The sequence below is a fragment of the Berghia stephanieae genome, chromosome 1 (assembly GCF_034508935.2).
Source record: "Berghia stephanieae isolate SIO BIC M18660-M18661 chromosome 1, UCSD_Bste_1.3, whole genome shotgun sequence".
NCBI classification, from domain to species: domain Eukaryota; kingdom Metazoa; phylum Mollusca; class Gastropoda; order Nudibranchia; family Aeolidiidae; genus Berghia; species Berghia stephanieae.
The window spans coordinates 45,037,106-45,063,598 of NC_088360.1; the positions used below are offsets into that span (position 1 = coordinate 45,037,106).

The 26,493-nt window shown below is 33.7% G+C and overlaps 1 protein-coding gene across 4 annotated transcripts in view; it reads left to right on the top strand.

Annotated features, from left to right (window-relative positions):
- Nucleotides 1-26,493, top strand: part of LOC144975881 (HBS1-like protein) — a 37,733-nt gene that overhangs the window by 1,861 nt on the left and 9,379 nt on the right. Inside the window, exons 2-15 of one of the 4 annotated variants that reach the window (XM_078920067.1) lie at nucleotides 3,957-4,025; nucleotides 5,400-5,573; nucleotides 6,697-6,831; nucleotides 8,400-8,447; nucleotides 13,881-14,421; nucleotides 14,763-14,845; nucleotides 15,125-15,284; nucleotides 16,153-16,265; nucleotides 17,799-17,915; nucleotides 18,902-19,141; nucleotides 20,403-20,576; nucleotides 21,062-21,157; nucleotides 22,802-22,905; nucleotides 23,914-24,014. In XM_078920067.1, the coding sequence (XP_078776193.1) occupies nucleotides 3,957-4,025; nucleotides 5,400-5,573; nucleotides 6,697-6,831; nucleotides 8,400-8,447; nucleotides 13,881-14,421; nucleotides 14,763-14,845; nucleotides 15,125-15,284; nucleotides 16,153-16,265; nucleotides 17,799-17,915; nucleotides 18,902-19,141; nucleotides 20,403-20,576; nucleotides 21,062-21,157; nucleotides 22,802-22,905; nucleotides 23,914-24,014 (2,155 nt within the window). Of the gene's footprint in view, nucleotides 1-3,956; nucleotides 4,026-5,399; nucleotides 5,574-6,696; nucleotides 6,832-8,399; nucleotides 8,448-9,684; nucleotides 11,593-13,880; nucleotides 14,422-14,762; nucleotides 14,846-15,124; nucleotides 15,285-16,152; nucleotides 16,266-17,798; nucleotides 17,916-18,901; nucleotides 19,142-20,402; nucleotides 20,577-21,061; nucleotides 21,158-22,801; nucleotides 22,906-23,913; nucleotides 24,015-26,493 lie in introns of those variants that run through there. The other 3 variants (XM_078920073.1, XM_078920078.1, XM_078920084.1) reach the window with 3 other exon arrangements.

Below are 26,493 nucleotides of genomic sequence, written 5' to 3' on the forward strand. Positions count from 1 at the left end.
ATTAAATAATGAAATAATATTATCGGAGAAATAAAAAATTCAATTGATTAAAAAAAACCTCTTGCTCGGAACTCGGAACAAAAGTGAAAACAATGAAAATCAATTGAGAAGAAAGAAAGAAAAGTAAAAAAAAAAAAAAAAATGAGTGGGGGGGGGGGGGGGTCGCGACTGGGTCGAATCTGTGCAGCTAAAAGGAGTAAAATGAAAGGTGGCCTTACCCACTGAGCTGCCTATCCACACCGCTATCGGAATATTTTAAATTCATATATGAGCTAAACATATTTCCACCATTTTTGCTTCCTTGTTTTGGTAGTTATTTTCATCTCTGATTCGAATAAAAATATGTTGTTGGATCTAGTTTTGTGGACGTGTGATACTAAATTGTATTGTCTTGTGCGAAGCAGACAGGAAAATAACAGGTGTGGGTTTTGGGCTTTGGGGCGAACAACACCATGGCCTAGGAATTCGTCCGCGACATAAAAATTATTCCCGGTCGTCCCCGAAATTGTGGCCAGAATGAGCAAATTATAGAAACAAGAGATGATCAATAAAGTTAACAGGTAGGTTGGTAATGAAAATTTAAATGGTTGGTGGACTATGAACAGATTTGATGATTAACAACTTTCTTCCTGGTTGAAAATAAAAAGTCGAATTGCCAGTTTGACGTTTTCAGATCAAAGTAACAAAAGAAATTTCATTGATCCATTTGCTTTAAAATATTTTTTTTTAAAAGAGCTGGATTTGACATTTGATCACTATTTACTTTCATCTTGTGTTAAATATCACTTGATATATTAACTGTTTTGGGACACAACCACTAGTATTTTTTCCAGAATATTTGGTATTTTTCACGCCTAGTTTGGCATTTTGCATAAAATCTTTCTCCCCACTTGCTACATGCGTCTGGGGATAGTATCCTCAGACAGGTGTCTGGGGATAACAAAAATTGGTTATCCCCAGACACCTGTCTGGGGATAACGAATTTTTATTATCCCCAGACAGGCGTCTGGGAATAATGACAGCCAATAAATAATTAATAATATTTAGTTACCCCCTCACTCAAAGTCAAAGTCTCAAAGAAAACTTGGCAGTGGCAGGACTTCCGTAGTTTCACCATAGTTTCACAGTCACAGCTTAAAATTTGAAAAATACTTAAAATAGGTACCTAGCGGTAATTGTCAAGGATCTTGGCAAATTGTCAACTACGCATATAGGTACTATTTAACTGCCACAGATGGTACTTTGGTAAAAAATTCAAATTGGATTGAGCTCAATGAAACCTATATCTTTTAAAGTGCTTTCAACACGATTCTAATGATACCAAAATTGTGAAAATCAGATAAGCAGAAGAAAAGTTATGTTAGTTTAAAGGCTGAAAAATGGTCTTCTATTTGCCTTTGTTATTTACTGACGGACTTTGTGACCTGAAAAGTATTGCATTTCCGGTAGTAACCACCATTTGGATTTCAAAACTGGTCTAAAATGGCCGCTAATATTTGAGTAAGGATTTTGCTGGAACGAATTTCATGGATGCGGTATACAACTTTGCCCTGAATTTAATTTTATATAAAAGTTAAGATGTTAAATAAACGAGCCAGCATGAAATTTTGATTTACCAAGTTCTAATCTTTTAATTATCCAAAGCTAAATTATACCCTATTTTATCCATAATCAAAAGTTATACTAAATTGTCATGATTTTAAAATAAACTACACCAAACGATAGAGTAATTTCTCCTGAAGAAAATAAGACATCAGTCATTAAAATCCATCCATAAACAAAAAATCTATGGAACTTTTTCTGAGACCCATCACTCAAAAGTCCAAAAAATCGGGTCACAGCCACTAGCCCTTTTATCGGCTCCCTGCTGGAGGGCCAAATGGACGTTTACCAAAGTACCTACACAGAGTCCTAATATATATGTGTCACGAAGTGATGTTAATGTTATTGTTATGAGTGAGTTATGGAGTGGTGAACAAATACTATTACTCTCATTCTGTCTTCTCTGTCATTTTCTCTTTTCTTTCTTTCTCTCTCTCTTTTTCTCTCTCCCTCTCTCTTTTTCTTTCTCTCTCTCTCTCTCTCTCTCTCTCTCTCTCTCTCTCTCTCTCTCTCTCTCTCTCTCTCTCTCTCTCTCTCTCTCTCTCTACTCTCACTGTTCTCTCACTGTTTCTCTGTCATTTGCTCTGTCATTCACTCAATCAGTGTTGTTTTATATTACTCTTTTTTTTTTCTTCTCTTTTCTGTCTTTCTCCCATTTTCTTCTTTCTTGCATGCCAGTTGGTAAATCGACAATTATTATCTATTTACTTCCCACGGACTGGTGTAATTGCACAAAGACAAATCTTTCTATGAATTGTTCCTTATTATGGCGATGTGCAATATATTTTCCTCTACTTTTTGTTTTTTTTTAATCTATCAGGCTTGATTTATTTGGCAGGGATTTGCCACTTTATTCTGTTTTTTTTTTTTCTGCTTTGTTTGGATCTGAAAACAACAGTAAATTTTGTTTTGATATGATTTTAACTCATCTTGGAATTCAGAAAAGACATATAAAAATTAAAAACAAATGCTGACGTGTGTAGACTCAAACCTTTCCACAATGATTGACAACGAATGAATGATTGGAGGAAAGTGACAAGATTCAAGATTCGTATGTGTGTAAATAGAGGCTCGACTGAAATTACCTTGTGCACCTGATCACCAATTTGACTCCTTGGTAATTGATGAACTGTCAACTACCAAGACTCACTCCTTGGCAATTGACTTTTTAAGAATATTATTGCTAGACATTTCAAGAACCACCAAGATTAATTCGCTAATTACTAACTTCTTAGCGATATCTCACTCTTTCCTTTACTCTTCTTAGAAAGGGAAGTTTATTTTAATTGAGAATCGCCATGTACGTTGTTTTCTCTGTTAAAATTGAAAATGCTAGATTCCTAGAAACCAGCACTCTGAATTTTGAAGCCTGATTCACAATGGTAAAGACAAAATGATATGAATGAAGTTGAAGCAATTATCTCCACCAGATTGGCTGGTAATATGCCTTAAAGGACAAGGCATGCTTCTCCATCGAAATAGATTTGGGAATACATCCTGGTATATGAGGCAAACAGTGATCATGTTGAATCAAAAAGAGAGCCTGTAGCAGGTGTTTTTATACTGAGATGAAGATGTGACATCACAAATACGCCCAAGAAGGAAAAGACACACAACACTGAATAACCTCAGAGTGCTGTACAATATGAAAACAGTTCATAACAATAGCTCAGTTAAAACAACAAAAAAACATAACACTAACACATTTAACAATTTCCATACATACGATACATCCTTCTGTATTTCAGATATTTACATAGTTTTGCCTTCAGCTTCCTTCATGTATTTTTTATTTTTATCAACCTATTTCATTACAAAAGATTAAAGCCTTTCTTGAATCTTTGATAAACCGGGTTGGCCATTTGTCAGTCCCAAATTTAAGCATTTACATCTGTTTTCAGAAAATTGTCTGCTTAAAAGTTCTGGAAAACTAAAGAGTGATATTATCAACATTAAAAAAAAAAAAATTCAGTAGAAGTTTGATTTGTACTTGGAGCTTTAAAAACCACTCCTGTTTTTCTGGGCTTTATCTGGTACTGGGTAGTATCCAACAATTCGCTAGGCAATTTCACTCTTGAAAATATGTAGCTAGTAATAATAATAGCAGTTATGAGCTTGATTTTATTTTTAGCCATTCTTTTATTTTATAATCCGTAAGGGATTGCCTATTTTGGATTTTTTAAACAAAGGAAATGTACATTTATACGTAAAATTCAACTTTTTTAATAAAGTAAGTAGGAATATTGTTGTAATTTTGAATTCTTTATTTTTTCCGGCTTTTTCTTTAAAAACATTTTTAAAAAATGAATTTACAATATGAAATCAACTCATTTATGAATAATCTTTATCCATAGAATATTATGATGATGACGATGACTATTCCAGGTCTTATGAGGATAACTACTGCATTTCCCCCGGGACAGGTTAGCATAAGTTTTTAAAAATATATTAAAAGTTAGAGGTTGGTTATTTTGAATATTATTATAACAGTAGGTTTTTCTTTTAAATTTTTTTTTATTGCATGCGACACAGATGATTAAAACAGTCAATTAAATATCTGATTTGAATTTATTTGCTACTTTTTAAAACTCGTATTATCATCCTGAATAGGGTTCCCGACCTCCCAATGTGGGCAGGGAGGCCGCTTTCTGTGTTTTCTATACCCCTATATCTGTTTTTCAATTGCTTTTTGTCTTTGTCTGGAATGAGATTACTTGGTTTTGTCTTTCCTTTGCTGGAGTCATTGGCTGAAAGGGAAACAGTGAAGTGTATAGTGTTAGTTTTGGAAGATATTTATTTTTCTTTTAAATCATCTCTGTTTTGCACTGTATTATCTTTTTGTTTTATATTATATATTTAATGATTTATAAACATTTTAGTGGGGCCTGTTCTTGTGTCAGGATGAGACTTCAAGATGATCTCAAAGTACACTGATCTGGGTGGGGATCCTGACCTCCCATAGTGGGCAGGGAGGTACATGCTGTGTCTTCTATCCCCCCATACCCGTTTCCCAATTGTTTCCTGTCATTGTCTTGGAATGAGATTACTTAGTTTTGTCCTGATCCTTGCCGGAGCTCCTTGGCTGGGAGGGAAACAGTCGAATGTATAGTTATAGTTTTGGGAGATGATATTTTTTTCCTTGTAAATCATCTCTCTGTTATGCATTGTATTATGTTGAGTTTACATATTATATTAAATGATTGGTAAACATTTGAGTGTATTCCTCTTAGATGGGACCTGTGCTTGTGTCTGGATGAGACTTTTAGGTGATCTCAAACTAAGTGCATTGGTGGTCTGCTCTTGGAATCTACATCTGATCCCTATTTGTTCCCAGTTCCCCTATGTCTTACTTTTTCTTGGGTGCTTTTATTGTAATTCTATAACTTTTTACTATCCCATTTTCTTCCTTTTTACTGGCGCTGATATAACCTAAATGTGTTGCAAGCGCCGTAAAACCCTTAAAAACAAACATAAAACAAGTACACTGATGGTGTACTCTTGGAATCTTCATCTGTTCCCTATTTAAACGATACCCCTTTGTCTTACTTTTTCTTGTGTACTTTCAATTGTAAATCTGTAATTTTTCTGACTATCCCATTTTCTTTGCCGTAAAAGCCTTAAATACAAAACAACATATTTTCATCATCCATGATATAGAGCAGATACATCCCTGCCTTTAAATGTGATAATATGTTTCATCATTATTATTTTATTACCATCTATTTGTTCATACTTTAAAACTAAAATGAAAATTAATTTTCAGTTAGAAACTGAGTTATACCTTTTGATAATTTCAGTGGCTCAGTTTACCTGGAATAGAGAGCGTAATACGAATCTTGCCTCCTACATGGGAGCAGATGATGTCATCAATGAAGTTGAGGTTGAAGAATATGAAGACCAAGAAGACTCATCTTTACACGACAGTTTGAATGTCAGTCAAGCTCGTTCAAATTTAAGTGATACTGATCAAGGTAACATGTTTTTGATATAAATAAAGAAAAGAAAATTTGTATGTGTCATTTCTTAATTAGACGAGAGATTTTAAAAACTGTTTTGCAATGATTCAATAATTCACTTCCATGGAGGTCTATTTTTCTAGTCAGTCATGAAGGTGAAAATAGTACGTACTGTCCTACTCCGAATAATCGCAATATTTCCCAAGAAATGGAATTAATTCTATATACAAGTCACTGGTTATTTGCAACAAATTTTCAAGAAATGAATCAAACAAAATATCATGATTTAATTTCATCATGGATGAAATCGTGACAGGTTGAAGAATCGAGAGTGAGTGGGATTTAATGCTACAGTAGTGTGTTATCACTCTATTAGAGACAAAAGAGGGCAGGGCTTTGCATTATGGGTTTGTGATGTCATTGTAGCCAAGGGGGCTGGGCATAGTCTTAACAACAGGTAGACAATGACAGCTGTAAAGAGAGACTTAGCGATATCCTTTGTTTTAGGATTGACAACTGTGCATTTTTGGTGAGAGCTTATTGTTTCTCATCACGACTAATCTCTTTGACTCTTACAAAACGTTTAGAACAAAATCCTTTTAATAGAGAGATTTTGTCTTAAATTTTGCAAGTGTGTTGCTATCTCGAACTGTGTAAGCTGAAGAGAAGGGTTTGGAGATAAACACAAAAAGTAAACAAGTCTATATTGTCAAAACTGTCCAGTTGTGAAGAACAAACATTTCATGGCTTTCTGTTGTTTTCTGTGTCCAGGGAGAGAGTGCTCTGTTATACTTTTGATAGAATTTTAGGCTGAAAATTGTGTTACTACAGTTCTTACTCACATGATTTGTGATTGACATCATCAAAATTATGTTACTTAAGTACTGGCAATCATGATATATTTATTTGTATTCCCTATCAGTCACTGCTTGTTAAGTCTCATGCTATATAAGTTTTATGAGATCAGAAAAATCTAAATCCTTGAAATTGATTCATTTTACTGCTGTTTTTGATCTCTAGATAAGATAGTGAATGCCATTAAATTCTTCTTTCTTATTTATCTGAATGAAATAATGAACAATCATCTCTCCCCACACCTCTCCTGCCCTCCCCATTTCCAACCACGTTTTTGACCCAGCTCGCCTTAACAGTTGCTTGGAGGAGATTCACAACATTATGGGGGAAACTGTGCCAGAATCTATCATGGTTGATGCCATCTTGAGAAACCAGTTCAGCGTTGAAAAAAGCCTTAATGAATTACTTACACCACAAGGTTTGTTCATTTTTTGGGTGCTGGTATAATTTGTTAACCCTACAGCTGTCAGGGCCTATTTTGAGTTGACTTAATGTGCGACTTTTGTCAGGATCTAGGATATGACTGTCATTTCCATCGTTTTCAGAGAGAAATTAGTAACTGTGATGAGACTTCTCGAGAAAAGAGAAGAAGCACAGTTGTAAATCTCTTGGAAAAAAAACAATGGATTACTGACAAAAGTTGGGTCTTGTTTTTTTTGGGGGGGGGGGGGGGGGGGGGGTGTGACTGAAATCAGCCCTATCACCTCTAGAGTTTAAAAAAACTTTTGAGCAATATTCAGACAAATGGAGCAGATTTCATAAATAATATCATAATGTTTTGTTGTTGGATAAATGAAATTTTTGGTTTTGAGTCTTTGAAAGGTCTTTGATTTTCAGCTTGGTATTTGTCAACTTTTACTTAGCTTTATTTCCACAAAGATTTAAAAAAATGAGACATAAAAATCTTTGCAAATTTAAGTAATGGTAGTAGTTGTTTTAGTAGTAATAGTAGTAGTACATGGGTCTCAATAAATGCAGTATCATCTTCCCTTCAAATCCCCCAAAGCCTCTAGTACATTACAAGATCTAGTCCATGTATAGATTGGTCCTAGATCTGTTCATATGCCAATTATAAATGTGACATCTCCTCCTATCCAGATGCTCCAAAGCTAATGGTGAATTAACTCTTTCATCCCTGGAACTGACTGGACTGTCAGATGCCCAAGCCCTGGGCTTTTTAGCCTAATTTCAAACATTCATTAAAATATTTTTTCAAGAAATCTCCTTAAAATTATTTTGGTATAACAATCAATACTAGTTCTAAACGGACGTGGAAGGACAAAAAAAAATACATGTAAGCTCAAAAACATGAGAGCATTTTTAAAAATGTCCCTAGAATTTGGAAAAAGTAAAAAATTGGGGAAAGAAGTGAAATAGGGGTCCTATCGTAAAATGGTCAGGAAGTCATGCAGTATACTATATGTAAAAATGTAATAATGATGTTGTTATTATTATTATTATTATTATTATTATTATTATTATTATTATTATTATTATTATTATTATTATTATTATAAGTATTATTATGTGTAGTAAAATAGTGTAACTCTATACTATTCGGGATGAGCATTGATCAGGACGATGCTTGGTTGTGAAAGTGAAACACTTGCAGTAAACAGATGTTTTGCCATCTTGAAAACCTTACAGTGAGAGTATGTGGGAAATGACACATATTTCCCACTCCACCTTGTTTGATGAAACAATCTATTTATAAAATTTGTGGAAAACGAGTGGTCATTCATTCATTCAAGAGTAATAGAATTATGGTCTGTTTTTAGAAAACTAGCTTATCAACAAGTAAACAGCAGTTTGAGCAGAATAGTCTGTCACGGATATATCCGTGTTCAGGACTAGTGTATTGTAGCGGATATCACGGATAAACCCGTGATCAGGGCTGGTTGAGTTAATAGGTATATTCCGTCTACATAAGAATCAGCCCTGACTTTTAATATACTAATTATAAACGAAATATCTCCTCCCACTCAGATGCTCCAAAGCCACAAAGACAGCCAAGGATTAGGAACCGCTCACAAGGTGAATTTTTTTTTTTTATCATTTGACTTTTTTTTTTCTACAGATGTGATGTGACTTTCGGAAATTGACATCTTAGTCATTGTGCACACCCTTCCCCAATCCATCTTCCAAGGACTTTTCATCTTGAGTTTAAGACATGATGTTGACCATAATTCTTTCATTAAATTAGGACTGTTTTTTTTTTGTGTGTGTGTGTGTGTGGAAACGGTCAAATTTGTCTGTCAATGAATTGATCTATTATTACTATTCAGACTTGTCAACTTGCTTGATTTTGTTTTTGAATTCCAACTATTTGTTCTCATTCCCAATTTTCCAAATAGAAATAAATCATTGGAATAATGAACTTAAAATAAGCGTTGAATGGCTTATTTTGAATCATATTTTTATAGTTTTCCCCAATGAGGGGAACAGGAGGGGTTGAAAAAAGTTGACAAGCCTGATGAATGTTATTATTATTATTATTATTATTATTATTATTATTATTATTATTATTATGATTATTATTATTATTATTATTATTATTATTATTATTATTATTATTATTATTATTATTATTATATTTATTATCATTATTATTATTATTATTATTATTATTATTATTATTACTATTACTATTATTATTTCTAATGTTTTCATGATATTTGATGAAAAGAAATGTAATCATGCAGAAAAGTTATTTTTTTATTAAAACTAATTTTTCTAATTCACTTTTATTACTTTTATCTTTAGATCATCCTTGAGCTATTGATGTCTTTAAAATAGTTCTTGCGGGTGGTTGGATGGGAGCATCACCCTTGAATCATATACCTATGATGTTCGCATGGGTGTACGATCCGATAGTGATGTCGTTTCTTCTTCTCTTTACTAGCCTATCCTGCTTCTTTGGTTTGTGATTGTATTTTTGACAGGGGATATTTTTTTTCCTGTAAATCCTCTGCCTGTTTGTTCTTGGTTATTTATAATTTAGCTTATGATATCTTTAGTTATGATTTTGATTGACATTTGTACTATTTTTGTTAGATTGCTTGTTTTTTTGTTTCAGCGGTCTCTCATATAACCTCAATTGTGTTGGAAGAGACCTAAAGCAACAAACAAACAAAAAAAAAAAAATAGTTCTTAACATGTTGCCATTCCTCTTTTCTCTTTTACCCGTCCCTGCATTCCCCTTGTTGCAACTCCATCACCATTTCTGACCTCGATGCAATTGTCTTTTGTGTGCTGGCTGATGTAAGGTAAGATGATTGTGAAGATACCAATGAACTTAACAAGTTATTAGCAGATATTCAAAGCTTAGAGTCTCTTGCAAAACCAGAATATCACACACCATCCTTGCTTAGGTTTAAAAGTAACCCCGGCAGTGATGAAATTAATGATCAATTTGAGAATCTATATTTATCCTCGTCCTCTGGGCATACAACCACAAAATATGAAGATTCTTGTTTATTGAAAGATGAGGCTCCAAAAAATACATCTTTGGTTTCTACTGGTTCATCATCTATGCCTTTACAAAAGGAAAGAGAAAGAACAACTTTGCAGCAGCCAAAAATCTCATTGACAGACTTAGCACAACAATCAAACTCATTACAGAACACCAAAAAACATCACTGCATGAATGATAAATCACTAAATACCAAAACTTCTGATTCAGGAAAAGTTTCTTTAGCACAGTTAGCAAAACTTTCAACTGAGAAGAAAGGTACTCAAAACAAAGCAAGCAAAGATGTAGACTCAACAGTATCAGATCTCAGTAAAGTATTAGATAAAAACTTAAGCGTTCAGTCATCACACGATGAGAGTGGAAAGCTTTCGTTATCAGATCTAGCCAAACAACACAAATCATTTGGAGAATGTAGTCAAGACAGACACAAGATGAAACTTGGAGAGAGCTCCTCTGCTTTTCTTATTCAGCATTTGGCTGGCAAAAGAGATGATAAAAGTAGTTTTGATCAGAAGAAAAGCTCAGATAAATCTATTGTGTCATTAGCACAAGAGAATACAATTAACAATGCAATGTTGGGGACTCCCCCATCTAATACTTCTTTGTCAGAATTGGCTAACAGGCACAAAACAAGTTTGCAAAGTGCTCTTGGAGTTGTGATGAAAGATTCTAAGCTAGGTGCATTAAGTGTACTTTCTAGGGTTAAAACAGTCTCTGTCTCACGTGCGCAAAGGGCTACAGAAAGCAAAAGTTCTGCAAAAGTTAATTCAGCTGAAAAGTCCTTGACAAAATTATCTTTAACTTCATGTTTAAGAAATTCAAAAAAAATCACGAGGCCATTAGGGGATGAGAAAACTGTAAGGAGCTCTGAAGCTCTAGGTGACTTAAATGACATAACATCAGTTACTGGTTTCAAAGAAAACAAGGATTTTACTCCTGTATATGCCATTGAAAGTATTGATGTGTCTCTAGTATCATCACCATCTAGTTCGGCTGTTGTATTTTGTGAAACTTTTGGCAGTGAACAAAGTCAGCGTGGTATCAAGAGAAAAATGAACTATCCCAGTTTTGCGTGTCATGAGCAAATTAAAAAAAGAAGAGTGCTGTATCCTCAGTTTAAGTTACATAAAATTTCTTCCTTTAATTTTTCAACTTTATCACCAGACGACATAGTCAAAGAAAAACAGAAAAGGGCTTTTATGCGGTCAGACAAAGAATTCAATATTGGTGATTCTTGACACTGGGAAATTATTGCCTTGTGTGAAATTATTTGTTGCTTGTTTTTTCTTGAAATATTTATTAAAGATATGGATGTCAAACAATCAGATTATCTTCAAATTGCAGCTAGTGGTAAACGTTGCTTTTACCATTTAATTTGTTTATATGATTCAATGAATAACATTGTCATGAAATTTGACATTAAGAAACAGTACAAGTTTTCATGCCTCATATATGTAATTGTGTATCAGATCGGTTAGAACAAGATAATGACTTAATTATGTTTATTTTCTTTTCATATGGGTCCATAAAGCAGTATTTCAAAATGTGATGTGAACGAATAACTTTCAATATTAATGTCAATAATTTCCACTTCTATAATCAACTGGGTTTCATAGACTACTATTATTTGATATGTGTTATTGTGAAGAAATAAAAAATAATCTGTTTTGCAGCTGTTTTGGGTAATAGGTACAAGTCTTTATCCTGCGACTTTTTTTTGTCTCAATAGCAAATATAGGTATTATTCTGGTACACTCCCAATCTTTCAGAGCAGCATATTTTGTCAAAAGAGTATAGAAATATTATAGACAAGTATGGAGCTATTTTCTTTTATAAATTCATTCTTTGTTGATGGGCTATTCACCCCTCTTCTTTAGACCAGTAAAATTGCTGTAGATGTCTTTGTTGCAAGTCGATGTTTTGTCGATGACTCAATTTTTATGAAAGGAGCTTTTATTATCAAGATGATTAAATAATGCCTTGTATCATGTTGCAATTTCTTCAGAACCCTTTATTCTCTGGAAAGATTCTAGGAAATATTAGAATTATAATGAAAGTAACCTGAATATTCAAATTAGAACATCTTCGTTTGGTAAAATAAACTTTCTATCATCATAAAACATTGTTAACTTAAAATATAAAAGTATTTAAATGATAAATCAAAGGGCTTTATTATAATAATTTTAAAGAAATTATGCAAATTTTCAAATGTATTTTTCTGAATAGTTCAAATCTCGTAAAATTTTTATTCAATTGATTCAACATTTTCATAGATTGCTTCTAATATAATTATGCAAATCTTGAAATAACTTGGTTTTGTTAGATTTTGTTATTTATCAATTATGTGGTATTGTGTTATGCTATGTTATGCTATTGGGAACTAAAATGGAATCCAAATTTTTGATTAAATTTTTTTTTTTTTCATTTGTTAAAGAATGGAACTAACAATTCTGGCCACAAAAAACTTTTACTTTGTCATACTTTCGTTTTTCTATTCACACATAAAAGTTGCATTTAAATATCAATAAGCAAAAATTTGTTCGATTTTAAATGCCTTTTTAAAAAAAAAGTCATTGAAAAATTGTTATATATATATATATATATATATATATATACACACACTATACCGCAATGTTCACTTCGTGTGATCAAAGCATTTTACAAGGGGTTCCAAAAGTATAATTTCACAATTAGATGTGGACAAGAATTGACGCCTTTTAGGCACTTTGCAATTTTGATTTCTCAGAGACAGTGCTATTACTGACCAGGTGCTCATTTTACACCTGAATACGGTGAGAGAATATTTTGAGTAAAGAGTTTATTCCAAGGACTTAACTTTGTGCCTGTTGAGTGTACAATCAATATATTGAAATAATGTGTCTTTCTCATAATTATAGTGAAAGAATTTCAAATGTGTCACTGTCACTTGAGAGGAATAGAGTGAGATATACATTGTAGCTAAGCAATAGTGTTAAATGCTTAAAAAATGTCAGATAACCAGTGGGCTGATGATCAATTGCAGAAGACTGCTACCAGCAGTTGTTTTACATGTTACTCATCATTGGTGCAAGTATTCCAGTTTTTTCTTGAATATATTTTGATATTCAGATTTTTGATTGCAAAAATTTTATGTTTTACACAAAATTTTAGTCTCAGCTTCTGCATAGTTCACCAGTTGACATGCACCACTATTTTTTTTTATGAACATGTTATCCTTTTTTCTTGTTTGTTTTTTTAATATTTTTTTTTATATATATAAATTTTGTTTTTAAAGACTTGCACCAATGTTACCTGTTATGAACCACAATCAAATAATCATTCATCTTTCCATTTTCAGTCACTGTTGTTTTTTTACATCTGTTGAAAAAAAAAAATAAAATATGATAACATGAAAAATCTGATTGTTTATTTATTATTCAGAGCTTAATTGATTTGTGTCTTTACTCTACGTTTATATTTTGTTCGGTTGAGAAACTTGACATCATTATGCGTAACACTTCAAGTGTAAACATTGGCTAGTAATAATCATTCTCTTGTTGAAAAGAGATATTCAATTTTGAATCCTTCCACTGCAAAGTCATTAACAAATTTTCTGTGTTATGTTTTTTTTTCATCTTTGATTTTCATTATCGTTGCGACACTGCCCCCTCTTTTTCACCATTATTCCAGGTGACCCTGTATAGAATACCAGTCTTATGCAAATTGACCAGTTTAAACCAGAGATCTTTCAGGTCTTCCTTCCGACACAGAAACCATTTCCTTACCAGATCTTTTATTAATTTTGGAAAAAATTACTGTGCAATTGTCTTATTCATTGGGTAGCAAGCAGTTACTGTCAATTTCATGCCAAAGACATTGTGGTAAAATACAACTTTAGGGGTCTCATGGCTTAATAACATGCTATGCTAATTTGTCAATAATGAAATTCATACCAACTATTTTTGATGTGAATGTAATTTTATTTCAAACTATTCACTATTATTTTTGCTTTAAAGCATCCACAACAGAACTCTCAAGCTCAAAAGAATTCCAATCTACACAGCTAAACTCCCATACAATTCCTCCTGTTGTAAACAATGGAGGAGCCTACTCGGAGAGCCAGTCCTCCTCCATTCCTAAAACTGTTGTCACACCGTCCAAATCTGCTGCCAAAGCTACTATAGGATTTCAAGAAGCTCCCGAAGATCAACCATCCGCACAATCACAAATTGCTTCTGCATCTGCTAGTACTCCCAAAAAATCAGGACTAAAACTTAAAGTTGTGAATAATGTCAAAAATAGTCCCAATTCTTCTCCCAAATCAAGTAGAAAAAATTCAAAATCTTCAAATTCAAGTGCAATTTCTTCAAATGCTAGTGTAAATAAGCAAAATGAAGTTAGTAGTACAGAAGCAGAAGACAATCAGTCATCCAAAGTTGATAAGAATCTACGATCTGCTGTGGAGTTCATGGGTTTAGAGGGGGATGATGAAGTGATTCAGTCAACAGTGAAGTCCATAAAATCAAGTCAATCAGTACCTGTCACTCCTAAATCTAAGTAAGTTCTCTGATATTGATGAAGTCATGATATAATGATATTTTTAAATAAAGTTTATTGTATTGTTTGTTTTTATTAGATCCAAAGAAAATAAAATTAAGGTCAGAAAATGAAGTGTATAGGACCTATGTTATTTCCTGTTTCCAAATATAACAAGCATATTTTTAAATTGACAAATCCTGTTTTCCTTTGTGATTCTTACACATCTAAAATTTTCCACTAAAGATTGCTTTTGGTTTGTTTCTAACTTTTCTGAACTTGTATAAAGTTTGCCGTTTGAGAGAAGTTTTGACACATGTTGCTGTATGTACCAGGCTATTTTCTATCGAAATAATCTTTAGGTCAAAAGCCTCCAAGGTAGATGTGATGAGTGAATACAACAGTCGACATGGCGACAAAGAATTACTGAATTTGGTGGTTATTGGTAAGTGTTTTTTCTATTATGTCTTAAATGGTAAATTTCTGCCAGGTCATAGCAATAATTTAACTTACATGAAGAATATGGAAGACATTTTTTTTTTAGAAAGAAAAGTAAGGACTTTACACCCCTCACCCCACCCCCACCATTAAAGCGTAATGATATTGTAAGTTTTAGGATTAGGCTCTTATGTATATTTTTATGATATGAGCCTGAAGCTTGGGTAATGGACTGATTTTCAAACATTATACCAAATCTTTCTTTCCTCTCACCCTTCTCTTTTAGGTCATGTGGATGCAGGAAAAAGCACTTTAATGGGTCATCTCCTTTATCAGTTGGGTTCAGTCAATCAGAAAACAATGCACAAATATGAACAGGAGTCCAAAAAGTTGGGAAAGAGTTCCTTTGCATTCGCCTGGGTCCTGGATGAAACAGAGGAAGAAAGGTAATGATATTAGATTTTTCTCGAGTGTTATTTTCATTAATTGCTGATGGTTTTCCTTGGATCTACGGAAATCCGTGATTTTGGAGTTGGAGGAGGAATTTCCTTATTTTAAAAAACGACATTTCCCCCAATCAGATATAATGGCAAATTGGGACTTGATGTGTGGTGGAACAAATGGGTACAGTTTCCGACTCTCCAAAAGTTTGTTACAGTATCAATGATAGTTTATTATCTCAATTTCTCAAAGGTGGGGGTTAGTGGAGTAAAATGGGGCTTAAAGGCAATCGTTAAAATTTTTCCTCCTTTTTCAATTTTTGTTACCATCAGCATTTTTTATGTGTTGGAAAAGAATGACTTTATTTTTGAAAGGTGATAGAAAGAACTGACTGTAAATAGCTCAAGTAAATGAAAGTGAAAGTAATCATAATTAGAATGCAATTTGAAAGCTATCATTTTCTTTTTCATCCAGATCCATAATAGTAAGTTGCTGTTCTTAATTAGTTGTGAGTAGAATTTTTATTTCTTTTCAAAAATGTTTACAATAGAACAATACGCTTCAACAGTCGTAACGTCACTTCCCTCGTAATGACGCATGGTAACTTAGTAACTGGCTCTAAACTATCGGAACAATGGCGGATGCCCTTATGAAATATTTCTCAGACGAGCATAAAAGCGTATCCAGAGGAAAAAACCCCCATAAATCTGATCATGTTTTGTCTTTTACACATTCTGATCAGAAGACATATGAAAAGTTCTAGCCAGCATGAAGAATAAAAAGTACAGATTTTCTTTGTTTAGAACCACGATGGGTGACGTGACATCAGACTATTGAATCCAATTCTTTTGACAAAATTTATACATGTTCCAGGTCAAGAGGTGTTACAATGGATGTAGCCCAAACAAGGTTTGAAACAGAAAAAAAAATTGTGACCTTGCTGGATGCTCCTGGGCACAAAGATTTTATACCTAATATGATAACAGGTAAGACCACATTATTTTTGATGAGATTTGAATACATGGATGCTAAATCTCTCTCTCTCTCTCTCTCTCTCTCTCTCTCTCTCTCTTCTCCTCCTCTTCTCTCTCTCTCCTCTCTCTCTTCTCTCTCTCTCTCTCTCTCTCTCTCTCTCTCCCTCTTTTCTCTCTCTCCCTCTCTCTCTCTCTCTCTCTCTCTCTCTCTCTCTCTCTCTCTGTGTGTGTGCAAGTCAAAGACATTTTTAACAAACTTACAGTTACAGATCAATTAGCAATAAAATTAAAATGATATATAAGTTAATTGAAGATTCAATGTATGCAGTCAATCCTTTGTCCTTTTTTTAGACTCCTGGGTGGGGATCCTGACTTCCCATAGTGGGCAGGGAGGTACATACTGTGTCTTCTATCCCCTTAAATCTGTTTTCCAACATGCTTTCTGTCCTTGTCTTGGAATGAGGTTACTTGGTTTTGTCCTGGCCCTGGTTGGAGTCCTGGCTGGGAGGGAAACAGTCAAATGCATAGTTATTGTTTTGGGAGATGATATTTTTTTCCTTGTAAATCATCTCTCTGTTATGCATTGTATTATGTTTAGTTTGCATATTATATTATATGATTGGTAGCGGGTGGTTGGATGGGAGCATCACCCTTGAATCATATACCTATGATGTTCGCATGGATGTACGATCCGATAGTGATGTCGTTTCTTCTTCTCTTTACTAGCCTATCCTGCTTCTTTGGTTTGTGATTGTATTTTTGACAGGGGATTTTTTTTTTTCTGTAAATCTTCTGCCTGTTTGTTCTTGGTTATTTATAATTTAGCTTATATCTTTAGGTTATGATTTTGATTTACATTTGTACTATTTTTGTTAGATTGCTTGTTTTTTTGTTTCAACGGTCTTTCATATAACCTCATTTGTGTTGGAAGAGACCTAAAGCAATAAACAAACAAAAAAAAAAATAAATATGATTGGTAAACATTTGAGTGTATTCCTCTTAGTTGGGACCTGTGCTTGTGTCGTGTCTGGATGAGACTTTTAGGTGATCTCAAACTAAGTACTTTGGCGGTGTGCTCTTGGAATCTACATCTGTTTCCTTTTTGAACCAGTTCCCCTTTGTCTTACCTTTTCTTTTGTACTTTAATTGTAATTCTAGAACTTTTTACTGTCCCATTTTCTTCCTTTTTACTGACGCTGATATGACCTTAATGTGTTGCAAGCGCCGTAAAACCCTTAAAAACAAACAAACTTTTTTTAGACTCCTTTTTCCTTTTGTTTTCTTCTTTTTCTTTATATTTATTATCTTATCTTATTTTTCTTTCTTTTATTTTGTATTTGAGAACTGATCAAAATGGATGTAATAAAAAGTTGGTATAATAATGAATAGATTTGTCATTAATTTTGTTGTATGTTGGGAGACGGTAGATTTAGATTAGATTTTAACTGTGAAGTAACATATTTTTGTTTGTTTTGTTTTTCATGAGAAAACTTGACAGCAGGACAAGATTTACATTTTTATACATTCTTAATATTTTGATTTAAGGTGCATCCCAAGCTGATGTGGCCATATTGGTTATCAATGCAACGAGGGGCGAATTTGAAACAGGCTTTGAGGCAGGTGGACAGACAAGGGAGCATTCTTTACTAGCAAGATCCCTTGGTAAGTCATGTGACAGTGTCTAATCCAAATGGTGCTGCTTTAAACTCAAAGACATAAATAACAATCATGAAATGAAATTCATCTCTCATTTGTCTTGAAGTGTTGATTAAGAAAATGTTTCTGCTTGAAGTAGGAAGAAATAAATAACAAAAGAACATTAAATGGAAGCTTCAATTTACGCAATGAAATCAGATAATGTGGACGTTTCGGGTTTCCCATTTATCAACAAAACATGGTGAAATCATCGTCCACATTATCTGTTTTCTTTTATGAAATTGAAGCTTCCATTTAATTTCATATTGTTATGTATTTGTTGATGTAGACTAAACCATAAAAGTCCACATCATTTAACGACATAAATTGAATTAAAACTTCTATTCCATTTTATGATAATCACAGTGTCTGAATGTTTTGATTAGATTAGCATTGATTTAGTTTTGTTCCCATTATAGAAATACCTATATAAATTATAACTTGGATTTTCTATTTAAAGTTTTGCCCCTAAAATTAAACTAAGATATACTCATTTTGACAAGTGGAATAGAAGATGAGATAGCATGCATATTTACTCAAAGCATTTGAATGAAGCCATTTTTTTTTTCAAATGATTTTCAGTATAACTTATTAGGTCATGCTCTCATATTGCCCATATATGATTTTGTATGAAACTTCAGATGTATTGAGCTTAAAGCTTAAATAAATAGGCTTTTAGAATTGGCTTTGAGCATAGATTCAATCATACTTCTTTATTGAAATATAATTGACAGGTCTGTTCCTTGTCATTCATGTCACCAGAGGTTAGGGTTCCACGGTATGATTTTGGAAATTTAATTCATTCAGAACAGATTACTTCCCCCATATAAGTGTGAAATTAATTTTTTATTTGTTCTACATCATCTCCATTTGAGATGGATTTTCGCAGTGAGAATTTGACATTTTAACAGGAGTATACACTCACAAAAATACAATGTTTATTCATGTTTCAGGTGTTGGGCAATTAATTGTTGCAGTCAATAAGATGGACACAGTGGAATGGAGCCAGGAGCGTTATGAAACCATCACACGAACACTTGGACAGTTTCTTGCCAAGCAGGCCCGTTTCAAAGAGTCAGATGTGACTTTTGTACCTTGCAGTGGCCTGAGTGGTGAGAATTTGGTGCGGAAACCCAAAGAGGAGAAGCTGACATCCTGGTACAACCCTGCTTTCACTTTGTTGGAAAGAATTGGTAGGCTGTTTATGATTTCTAATAGATTGGAATTCCTTACTCTAATCTCCAGATTTGATTCAATTGTGATGGCTGTAAGTAACAGAAATAAAACCTATATTCTCTCATCATCATCATCATCATCCAGCGCCATGGTTGTTGCAGACATTAGTGACCATGACCTTTTGATCATGTCTGTCTTTTGTTCTATGTAGGGATGAATGAAGAGGTCTGTTCCCTATCAAGCTGTGACTGTTTTGTTTGTGTATAGTTTATTTGTTGTTTCCTGGCATTGCACCTCCCCACATTTGAAGAACCACTGCCCCCAAAGCCCAAAAATATAAACAGAAAGTGGACCCAAGGCACCCCCTCCATGACCACAACCCAATGACACGTTGAGAAAGAGCTTCATGATGGAAGAAAGCATCAACCCTGACCATGTAGCTGTCTACAAACTTTCCATATGGAGGAAGTGGGACAATCGTGCAAATGAAGCAGTTGAAGATCCGAGAGAAGAGCTGCCCTACGGAACTGAACTCTCCGGGAATGAATGGTTAACACTGAACAGAGCACAGGCAAAACTTAGGAGAAACAGCTGGAAGCATGAAAAAGTGGATGCCCAGAGCAGACGATGGAGCACGTCCTTATAGAATGCCAGGACGGACCCAGCGCACTGATCATAATCCTAGTCTGCTCCCTAGATGCTGTGGAGTGGATTCGGTGTTGGAGTTACAAGCTATGATGATGATTAATGGAGGGTCTTCAAAAGTTCATTAGAATTTGTAAGAGTCAGTGGTTTTCCTTTTTCTCATTGTGGACCTTTCATTGGTCTGTGAAACGAGGTTTCCCATTTGTTTCATTGTATTTACAATTCTTCAGAAGTATTTTATAAATTACAACTTTGAAATGTTTCATAATAGAAGCGATATTGTTTTCACTTGGAAACAGACCCAGGGTGAAGACCAGGAAAATATTTTCAAGTTTCTGTTAAAATTATGGTAACAAATTCAAAAGTGAAAGAAAAACTCAGAATTTGGTCAAATTTGGGCCCCAGAAAAATCTGTTCTTATCAATTTTATTTCTTCAAATGGGAATTCTGGAATTGAAAAAAAGCAAACCATCGATTTTTTATGTACTTTGCCCATTATTGAGGCTGGCCATTTCTCTCAAAGAGAGTCATGGTATTTCCATAATGCATTGTGTGTAATTGAATTACATTATAAGTTAAATTTCTCTTTTTGATTCCCATTTTCCTCCCCCGCTAACTCTAAACAAAATTCAGACAAACTGGAGCCCCCAGCTCGTCCAATTGACAAGCCGTTTAGACTGAATGTTTCTGATGTATTCAAAAGTGTTGGTGTTGGGTTCAATATATCTGGACGTGTTGGCTCCGGTTATGTACAACCGGGTGACAAGGTGCTTATTCTGCCAACTGGAAGCACTGTTGGTATCAAAAGTAAGTTTGAAATCATATAAAAATAGTGAACTTAAAAATATAAAACTTGAGTTTTTATATCTCGCAATATCCACTAAACATGCTCAAAAGCACTTTACAAATAATAACTATATTACTAATAATAAATATATATGTCTTTCATGTTTTACTTGGTATTCATAACAAATCAAATGGTAGACACTTACTTTAACAGATTAAAGGTTACTAAATAATATTTACAAAAAAAAAAAAAAAAAAATTTAATCTGCATTCAGTTTTCTGCTTATTGAACTAGTAATTTATTGATTCCTCTTCAGTTCAATTTTGTTTTGTTGCTTGCAAATCAATTAACCAAGCAGCCTGAGTATAGATGGGGCTGTGGCTAATCCATTATTATACTGATTTATGCTTCATATGCTAGAAACTGAAATTGGCATAACTTTCTTTGATAAATGTTATGGATTTTACAAAATTTGTATTAAGAATATTTGTTAAATTGCCTTCAGGTGTGATGATAGATGATGTCCCAGTCCAGTTGGCTTTTGCTGGAGATCATGTGAACATGACTCTACAAGGTGTTGACATGGCTACAGTCAGTATAGGTAAGTAAGGCTTTCACAAAAGTTCATTTTCATTTTTAAAAATAAAAGTTCAGTCTGTTTTTCTTAAATAATTTTTCCTTTAAAAAAAAAGATGTCGATATTAATTTATCATCTGAAAATTTACTTTTCTAATGGATGCATGCATGATTATGAAAAAATAATCCCAAAATATGTTAGTAAAAACACAGTTTAAAAAAACCCCCAATACTTTCGTACAATTTGTATAACATGCACAAATTTTGAGGGAATATTATCCACTGAGAATGTGTAACTTAGCGTAAAGAAAGTGTGTAGCCAGTCTCTTCAGAAATCTGGATTTGCTTCTGTTTTTCATTCCTCAACAATATTTAAAGACAGGTTATATGTTTGGGTTTACTGATGGTAAGATAAAAACAAGGTTCATTAACCCTCTCCTTACCCCCCATTGGAAAATCGTCACATTCGTTAGGATACAGCCAACAATTTTATTATTCTGATTTTATTTTGTTATAGTTATGATCATAAAAAAAACTCGACACTGTGTTGCAGAGCTGATTTTTCTGAACAAAATAAAGAATATTATACTCGTTGCTAATCTGTTTGGAAAATCTATTTTTGTGTTGAGTGAGTATGAAGTTTTGGGTAAAATTCTGAAAAAAACTGGTAAGGAGAGAGTTAAGGTAGGGATCCATGGAAATGTGATGATATTTGGTGGTAATCTGGGAGATTGCACAAGATTGCACTGGTTAATGGAAATCTTTAAATACAACAGGAGAAAGGAAAGGTCAAGATGATTGCTGTAATTCCATTCATGGACGACACAGACATCAAACATTCTATGCATGACAAGGACTCTTATCTACTTAAGCCTTTCTTGACATCATTATCATCCTAATTGGACTGGTCATAAATCCCATTGAGAACAATGAAATATCAGCTTCCCACCGAAGGTGCAAGTCATAAAATGCATTGTTCTGGACTGTCAAAAAATGGACCCTGGACCCTCTTAGATGACGTAATTTCAGAACATTTTTGCACCACAAGTGCCGTTTTGATGTCTGTCCATCACATTGTTGATGGTAGAATGACAAAAAATCTATTGTCCACAAGATTTTTTATGTGAATGTGGTACTCTTTAGTTTGAAATTTTAAGTTTTAAAAATTGTTGATGACGCATCCCGTGGACAAACAAAGAAAGCAATGCAAACATCATGAAAACACTAGGACTAAAAAAGTCCCTGCTAATGAGTAAGATAAAAAAGCTGAAACTCAATTACTTTGGGCACCTGAAAAGACACGACACACTAGAGAGAGATGTACTGGAGGGCAAAAGAGGCAGAGGAAGACCACAAAGAAGATGGCAACAGGATATACAGGAATGGCTCAACAACGGCGTGACGGAATGTGGCAGATGGGCACAAGACAGAGACTTCTTCCGAAGGACTGTGTGGGAGGCTACGTCCAAGTGATATGCCACAGAGAGAGATGACCTCTTCCTTTTTTTTTCTTCACTTGGTATCCTTCACTTTTTTAAAACACATTTTATTAATATGATTTTTAGAATTAGATATTGAACTAAATATGTCCACCAACACAATGCAACAAATACAACCATTTGATGGGTGTTTATTGAAAGAAAACAATTTCATGTTCTATCACACCCAGGCTATGCCCTCTGTGATCCAGCATCTCCATGCAAAGTGGGCAAGAGGATCCGAGCCAAGGTTGTTATATTCAGCATTGAAGTACCAATCACCAAAGGACTACCTGTGAGTTAATACTTTCTTATCAATGAATACCACAATAATACAAATTTTTTTTTCCAATCGATTATGTCAAAGTTAGTAGAAGAATATAATGAGATGAAAATTGAATTGTCTGATGTTGGTTTTAGTAGTTTGGATGGTTTATTCCAATTTTTATTTCATCAATAAAATAATAAAATAGAAATTCTTGTTCAAACGGAGTGTACTAAAATCAACTTCTATTGTTAGGACCTTGCGACATCCCAGAATTGAGATTTTTTTCCCGAGATGAAGGTCATTTAAATCGATTGAAATTTGATGGACAAGTTTTCTGGCCAAAGTTTTAATACAAGTATTTCCAAAATAGGGTAAGTAACTGGTTATAAATTCCCTTCTTTCATCTTCAAAGGGAAATTTGTCTTTAGGGTCTGTTCCAAGGGAAGACTAGAATGAGGCAAGGTGTCAGCTGCAGTGCAGCGTGCAAAGTAAGCTAAGGCGAAATGACTTACTCAGTGGGTAGTCGAACTCGGTACCATTATACCATACTGCTGAGCCACACTGTCCTTTGGGATTGAAAATCTCTGTGATATTTAATCCCTTTTTAGCCTGTTAAAGCCAGGACTGAATTTCTTAAAATAATTTCTCCCATTGTTTATCAGGATGTCCTTATGTCTAATATAACTGCATACCTATCCGTAACTGTGGTACAAATGAAGCTCACACAAGTCACATTACAGTGGTTGCTTTCTTATTGAAAATGATTTTTAAAAAAAAGGACAGGCTAAAGGTTTAGAGTAAAATTGAACGCTGCTTGTAGATTTAATAGAACTTTTCTCTTCTTCTTTTAAGGCAAATCCTTGTTGGATGTAGTCTCCCAAAGGGTCTTATGAAACTTTTTTTTCTGGTTTTCAACTTTGTCATGAGTGCCATCTATCAGTGATAATGTAGTTTGATTAATTGAAATGGTACCCAATAGACCACAAGGGTTTCACCAATCTGTTTACTCTATTTTTTAATATTTTTTTTGTGCAGGTTGTGTTCCATTATCAGTCTGTGAATGAACCAGTTATAATCAAGAGGCTTATAAGTCAACTGAGCAAAAGCACTGGAGAGGTCGTGAAAAACAAACCGAGGTAAACTAAGTTTTTAAAAATTATTTATTAAAATTCCATAACATCAACATATTCTCATTAAAGTGGTTACTTATAGACAGTTACAGGGGTCATTATTTCTCCTACCCCTTCAATTGTGTAAATAATATTCAGCACTTTTTAATTGCCTACAATAACTCAATTAATATGATCTTATGATCTTTTATTTAGTTCATATACAATGCTCACCATCAAAGATTGGAAAACACTTCCAGCAAATTGTGTGAACAACATAGACTTTCAAATAAAGAGTGTCATAACTTCAGTCATAATGGCAAGAAATTCAACACCTTTCTCTGCAAACCCATAAATATTAACATCCTTGAGTAACATGTAGGTACTATCACAGATACAGTTGACTCCGGATAAGACGATGCCCAGGGGAACTGAAAATAAAATCGACTTAACCGAAAATCAACTTAACCAGAGTGTAACGAAATGAGCTAATAATATGTGTGTGAATAAAACAAGCCCTTCTAGAATAAGTATTACCCTTCATGTCGCGCTTTCGGCTGATGTTGCTTTGTCGCATCAAATTGACCAGAGAAGTAGAGGTCCCTGTAGTGGTCACCAGAGGCTCCTACCTGCAATAGCCCCAAAGAGAAATCAGAATACATAAAAAGCGGTATTTGAGATCAAAATGCTTGACCAACTTACTGTTATTAACTATTGACATGCTTTACACCAGAAAATGTAATAGACAATCCAAAGTACGCAAATGATACAATATAAAATGTATAAAAATGTGCAGATTGTTTAAAGACTAAGAGGGGTCAAATAATAATAGAGGACACAGGCCTTGGCAGTCTCAGAGCAGAGCATTGAATGGATGGATTTAATCTTGTCAGGACCCCCCCCCCCCCCTCAAACACACACCTAATTAAACAAACGCAAGTGCCGGCACACACTCACACATAGATACACACAAGCTCGGGCACAAATACACAGGGCTAAAATTAAAAAGGGAAAGAAGCCGACTGTACTCAATAATACTACCGATTGGAGCCAATATATAATATTACCTAGGTCATTGACCTCACATATTAGCCACTCCCACGCCTCGTTCTGAAAAAAGTCCGCGAAATTAAAGGGGAGGCAAGAGAAAATCAGCTGATCGTTAAAATAGTAACAGAAAAGTGGAGGTGCTCGGCAATGAATGCAAGAAAGACATTTAAAACGCCGTAAAAATGTTTAAAAATCACTTAATGTTATACGAGTAATTACCATCCATAACAACCTGTCAAATTCACATATGTAAGATGCCAAGCCAAAATTAATAATAAAATAATAAAGAACACGATTGACCGTTGACTACACATGCATACGAGTACCAGAAATATTTTGTAAACAATGTAACACAATATAATGTGTAAGTTTCAAAGCAAATGCAACCACAAATAACATCAAAGAACAATGTGGGACTACTGTTTTAATTTCATAAAACCAAACGTATATTTTCTGCCCCCGATATTGAACGTGTAGTTAGTATGTATCGTACAAACAACATTCGTTTAGACAGGTAGTCGGGATTCTAGCGCCAGTTTTATTTGGGCAACCATGATTGGGATTTCACTCAATGCACTTATTATTAATATTATTATATATTAATAATAATAATAATAATAATAATAATAATAATAATAATAATAATAATAATTAATAATAATAATAAATAAAAGCAGTTGAAAGGATATAGTCTTTGGTGTATAAGTGCATATGTACAATATTTCTTATAATAAATGCTTCAAAACAAAACAAAACTAAAAAAAAATAAAGAAAGAATAAATGAATAAAAATATCTATTTGGGCATTTACTTACATTAATAGTCTTGAAAATCACAATAACAATCCATGAAAATTAAATATCCCAAAATCCGAAGAAGACATGAATTTAATCCAAAATCCAACACAGGAATGTATTTTAATAGGAGACAGATATCCTATTAAAACCATAGCATTACTTGCAAAAAACAATACCCCACTCTGCGTTTAACGGGCTTGTGGCCGTCACATTGTAAATTGTGGCCGCATTAGGGTAATCGGTGTCCTAAAGACTGACACACTGACATACAATCAATGAGAACTATAAAGAATCCATTCTAGAATTCAACTACAAACTGAAAAGTATGATAAATATCACTCTCTCAAATAATTTCCTTTGCTCAGGTTCACTCACACTCTCCTTTATTGCAAAACATTGATAAGTGAGATAAAGTTTGTATTTCAATTATAAACTTAATCACATAACCTAAATGATGGAGAATAAAAACAGCTAATTATAAAAAAAATTCACAGATCAAGTTATCTAATTGAACTCCGCATATTTAGCTTAATTAGTCATTGACCATATATTTTTTTAAATGGCATTGTTTCATTTAAACAAGACCATGACGCTTATGCCTGGACCGGGTATTCACAAATTCTGCTTTTGTGTTCCACTTTTCGAATCGAATTAATCTCT